Source organism: Balaenoptera ricei, chromosome 8 (assembly GCF_028023285.1).
Source record: "Balaenoptera ricei isolate mBalRic1 chromosome 8, mBalRic1.hap2, whole genome shotgun sequence".
In the NCBI taxonomy this organism is placed as follows: domain Eukaryota; kingdom Metazoa; phylum Chordata; class Mammalia; order Artiodactyla; family Balaenopteridae; genus Balaenoptera; species Balaenoptera ricei.
Window position 1 is genome coordinate 41,224,349 of NC_082646.1, and position 5,165 is coordinate 41,229,513.

The window sequence follows — 5,165 nt, forward strand, 5'->3', positions numbered from 1 at the left end:
TTGCACTAAGTAAGGTAAAAGAGGGTTCCATGCCCTCTCTAGGTGCAATACTGTCCCCAAATGCCTACATGTTCACCGACCCAGAAGCTCCCCAAACTTCATCCTTCTGGGGTTTTATGGAGGCTTCATTACATATGCGCAATTGATTAAATGAGTGGCCACTGGTGATTGGTTCAACTTCCAGCCCCTTCCCCTCCTTGGAAGTCTAGGGTGGGACTGAAAATTCCAACACTCTAATCACGGGGTTGGTTCCCCTGGCAATCAGCCCCCACCCTTAAGTGACCTAGGGGCATTCCAACAGCCACCTCATTAACATAACAAAATCTTAAAACATAACTCTCTTTACTTAGGCAATTCCAAGGATTTTAGGAGCTATTGACCAGAAACAGAGATGAGGACCAAATATATATTTTATATTATAAATCACAATATCACATAAGGTGACTTAAATTCTCCTATTTTTAATGCATTTCTTTCAACTTGTTTGATTTTCTGTAATTTATACTTTATTAAAGTTGCATGGGTATTCATGACTGCTACACCTTCATGGGGAAATTTAGCCTTTAGAGCCCTTTCATGCACCTTTGGGCCTCAGTTATACTTTGTCTGATACAAGATGCATGACTTCTGCTTTCTGTTTGCATTTTGCTTGGTATAGTTTTGTCTGTTCTTTTCATTTTAACTCTTCTGGATCACTCTGTTTTAGACTGTTAAAAGGTAAACTGAGGCATATTAAACATTTTAAGAGTTTATTTATGCAAAATTCAATTCAAATTTGGCAGCATTCAGTCTAGCAGGAAGGAGCACCGAGGAGCTGTCCAAAATAAAAGATGTAGGCAGAAGGGAGTGGGAACAGGGAAGTTATACTAAGCAAAAGAGTGGGTTGGTTATTGCAAGGTTACTTTCCTTTAGGGGATAATTCTGATTTTTAAAATATATTTTAAGGATGTTACCTTTCTTTGTTTTGCAGATACACATCGGGATAACAACTTTAATAAACATCAATAAAGTTAAAAAATCGATGAGACAAAACTAGCGAACAGACCCAAATGGGCAAAGGTCTAGTTTAGGCCATGAGCAGCGGCCTGGGAAGAAGGGGGTGTGAGACTCACAGGCTGTGTGTGATGTGAGAAGCTCCTGAGGCTTGCTTGTGGCTGCAGCACTATGCACTGGGAACCACGGTCAGTGACTCAGAGGCCCAGAGGAAGCTTGGGGATGGAAGGGGCTCAGCCAGATCCTCAGCATCATCCAGTGTTGCCCCAAATTATTATGGGGCCTAGAGGCACACCACTGCAAGGAGGTCCCCTGAGGGTGCCATCAGAAGCAAGCAGTGTCCATACCATCTAAGCCAAGGCAGAAGCCAAAGGCCCATCAATGTTCAGGAGTGGGATGAGAATACCTGAGAGGTACAACATTCTATGGCAGCTGTCCTCGTGGGAAGGTCCACTTCAGAGGCTGCTAGGAGCCCTGGTGGTCATGGTAGGAGAAAGCATCTGGCAGCGTGGGAAATGTGTCATTTCTAGGAGATAAAGCATCTCCACTGAGGACAGGCCCAGCCCAGATTGCTGCTTGGCTGGGAGCTTCTGTGCTTTCTGGGGTGGAGGGTCAGATAAAGTCACATTTAGCAAATTCTTCAGTAGTCATGGGCTCACAGATTGAAGACCATCCATTGGTGAGGAATTCCTCCCAGGACTCGAGATGCAGGTGCCTCTAGCTTTAGCCCCAGGGGGTCACAGTCAAGGGTGCGGGAGACTGGTCTCTGCAGCTGGGACAAGACTCTTAGAGGCATAAGAGTGGTCCAACCTTACAACCTCACAGAAGTTCACGGGGGCCCTGCAGTTCCCAGCATTGTCCCTGGGGAACACTCTCAGAGTCCCAATGACGTTGGGAGGAATCAAAGGGACGCTGTCAAGGAAACTGGATGTAATACCCTCCAGAGATGACAGGCATGGACCCGGGTGCATCGGGTTTTCGGAATCCAATGGGGGACCCAAGGGTTGAAGATCAGGGGCACAACAGCACCCGGAAGCCTTAGAAGGATGCTGGAGCCACGGGCTCAGCAATGCACGGTTGTCCATCAAGGGTTCGCCAGCAAACAGGAGCTGAGATGTGAAGTCCAGAGATGTGTGCATTGTGTCTAAGGAGAGGCGCCTCTTAGCCAGGGCCCGGACAGTCCGGTCCCGAGTCCCCTCTTCCCGAGGACGACGACGAGAACCGTACCGGCCAGTTAGGTGGAGATCCGCAGCACATGGAGCTGGGGTCAGAGGTGGAGTCAGGCCGGGCTCCGCGGAGCTGTAGGCAGCAGCAGCCCCGAGCTGGGCGGCAGAGCAAGAACCCCGGGCCGGCGAGGGGCGCCGGCACCCAGCACGCACAGGGACTCGGTGGCTGGTCCCAGCGCCCGCGGCTACAGCCCTGCGGGGGCACAGAGCGCGGCGGGGCAGGTGGTGCCTCTGGCCGAGAGCGGCTCCCAGGGGCGCGCGGACCTCCCTCCAGGCGTTCAGGACCTGGCTGTCGGGCGCCGTGGGCTGCGTGTGGTCCACCACGGTCCGCTCCTGCCCGCGTTTCCACAGCTCGTAGCGCTCCGGTTGCAGGATGCGCACGAAGGCGTCCATGGAGAAGGCGACCCGGGCCTCCCCGCAGCTGCACTGCGAGGCCGCTTTGCCATAATCGATCCAGCGCGGGCAGGCGAAATTGATGGCCTCCGCGCAGTTGAAGCCATGGTTGAAGCCAGAGTGGTAGCCATAGGGAAAGGTCACGATGAACTCCCCAGCCTCCTGAGTGACCCGATCGAAGGGGATGCCGTTGTCCTTGAGGACCGTGGGCGAGATGAGAGCCACCTTGTGCCGCAGGAAGGCCTCACAGCCCCGCGCGCTGCCCGGGAAAAGCTGCCTGGCCAGGCGTTCCAGGCGCCGGCCGTGCTCCGGGGGCACCGCGTACCACGTCTTGGGCTCCCCGAAGTGCAGGTAGTTGATGCTGTAAAGGTCCATGTCCTCCGTGTGCCAGGCGAAGGCGGTCTTCCACATGCCGAAGTACAGGTAGGGGGTGTTGACGCCCTCGATGACCACTCCGCACTCCTGCTCCAGCAGGTCCTGAATGGTTCCCAGGTGTCCAAGGTTCCACTGCTCCGTGCTTTGATCGAATAAGGAGCCACTCACGTCCGCACCATATACTGGTGAATCATAGAGGCGTGTTTTCCAATATTTTCGCTCCAGGTCTTCAAAATCAGAATAGAATGGAGTCTGGTGTTTTTCACTGTTTGTTAAGCGGCGATACTCGCTCACGGTCATGGCTTTCTTCTTTTTGTGGTGTTGAGTAAACACACCTGCCTTCCCAGTGGTCACCTGCTGGAGGGGAGCGGCTATTAAGATGTCATCGATATCATCGTACGTCTGTCTGGCTTTCCATCCTTTCGGTGGAATTACCTTGGCTAGGCCAGCTTGGTGTGCACCTTGAGACTCCATGTAAACAATATATTTGTTGAAATCTTCAAATTCTTCCATGGTTGGGTGGAAGGTCCTAATCTTCCAACTTGGGTTCTGGCTACCAAAGTGCTTAGACTGCATGGCGACAATAGAATAAGCAACGGACTCCCAGCCTCTTAGGTGTGCTTTGGATACCTGAGAGTGCTGGGGAGTACCTCTTCCTTATATTTTCTTTATTTTTAAAGAACTTTTGATATATCTGAGAGGCAGGAACTCAGACTTGAACTTTTAACAAACAAGGTGGTATCTTCTCCAGGCTTGTCAATCCACCAGAAGGACTCCGCTCTTGTCAGCATTTTGGAGCCAAAGGTAATAGAGTATTTCCCAGAGGAGAGGGCTCTCTGAGCCAAGTCCTGCCTCAGCCTGCAGCTCTGTGAGTTTCTCTGTTAGGGATATAAGTGCCTGAGGCCTCTCCAGATTCCCAGTCTTGAGTGCATGGGTGGCTTCTCACCTCACTGTAGCAGAAAGTCTCTTCATGGAAGTTTCCAAGCCAAAACTACAGAAAGTACAAAATATTGAAAATAAGTGGATGACAAAACAAACTGATTTAACATCAAGTTAAAGAAAATTGTATAGCAATCTTAATTTCAAAGTTTGAATTTAAGGGCAAACAGTACACTCTTTTGGTAGGCATGTGAACTGGTGCAGCTATGGTGCATACTATGGAAAACAGTATGGAGGTTCCTCAAAACTTTTAAATAGAACCACCATATGATGCTGCAGTCTCACTTCTGGGTATATATCCAAAGGAAATAAAAACAGAATATCAAGGAGATATCTGCCCTCCCTCATTCTTTGAGGCATTATTCACAATGGATAAGATATGGAAACAACCAACATGTCCAGCGATGGGTGAATGGTCACAGAAGATGTGGTACATATATACAATGGAATACTACTCCGCCATAAAAAGACTGAAATTTTGTCATTTGCAACAACATGGATGGTCGTGGAGGGTATTATGCCCAGTGAAATAAGACAGAGAAAGACAAATATGGCATGGTATCACTTATATGTAGAATCTTAAAAGAAAAAAAAAAAGTAAAGCTTACAGAACCAGCATAGAAAAGTGGTTGCAGGGGAGGGCAGGGAAGGGAGGGTAAAAAGGTACACAGTGAATAAAGTCTCAGGAGCGAATGTTAACCATGGTGATTATAGTTGATAACACTGTGATGTATAGTTGAAATTTTCTAGAAGAGTAGGATTTAAATGTTCTTACCAAAAAAAGTAAATATATGAAGTAACTGTGTTAATTAGCTGGATAGGGGGAATTCTTTCAAAATGTATATCAAATCACCACAAAGTTCACTGAATATTTTACAATTTTCTAAGTCAATTATACAGCAATAAAGCTGAAATTTAAAAATAAAGAATTAGGGCAAATCATAAGACAGAAAAAGAGGAATATCTAACTGAAGTGTAAGGACATTAAGCAAGCTTGAAACTTAAGGAGTTAAGCACTCAACTCAAGAAATTGGATGCTTAACCCAAAAGAAAAATTAGGGAAAGGAAAACAATGATATATCCTGAAACAATTACAAAAGAAAACATAACACCCAATAGAAATGATGACTGAAAACAAAATGCAATTTGTAGACCATTAAAAGTGTAAAAACATAAGCATAAGAGAAAAGAGAGTAAAGTACAAGCAAATCATGTTATAATACAATAGGGAACAGAGAT

The 5,165-nt window shown here is 47.5% G+C and overlaps 1 protein-coding gene across 1 annotated transcript; it reads right to left on the reverse strand.

Annotated features, from left to right (window-relative positions):
* Positions 1-1,605: 1,605 nt before the first annotated feature.
* Positions 1,606-3,566, reverse strand: LOC132369711 (lysine-specific demethylase 4D-like). The gene is given in 3 exon segments (XM_059929383.1): positions 1,606-1,699; positions 1,701-1,742; positions 1,744-3,566. Coding segments are annotated over 3 exon segments (1,956 nt in total). The 5' UTR covers positions 3,564-3,566.
* Between the last annotated feature and the right edge of the window lie 1,599 nt (positions 3,567-5,165).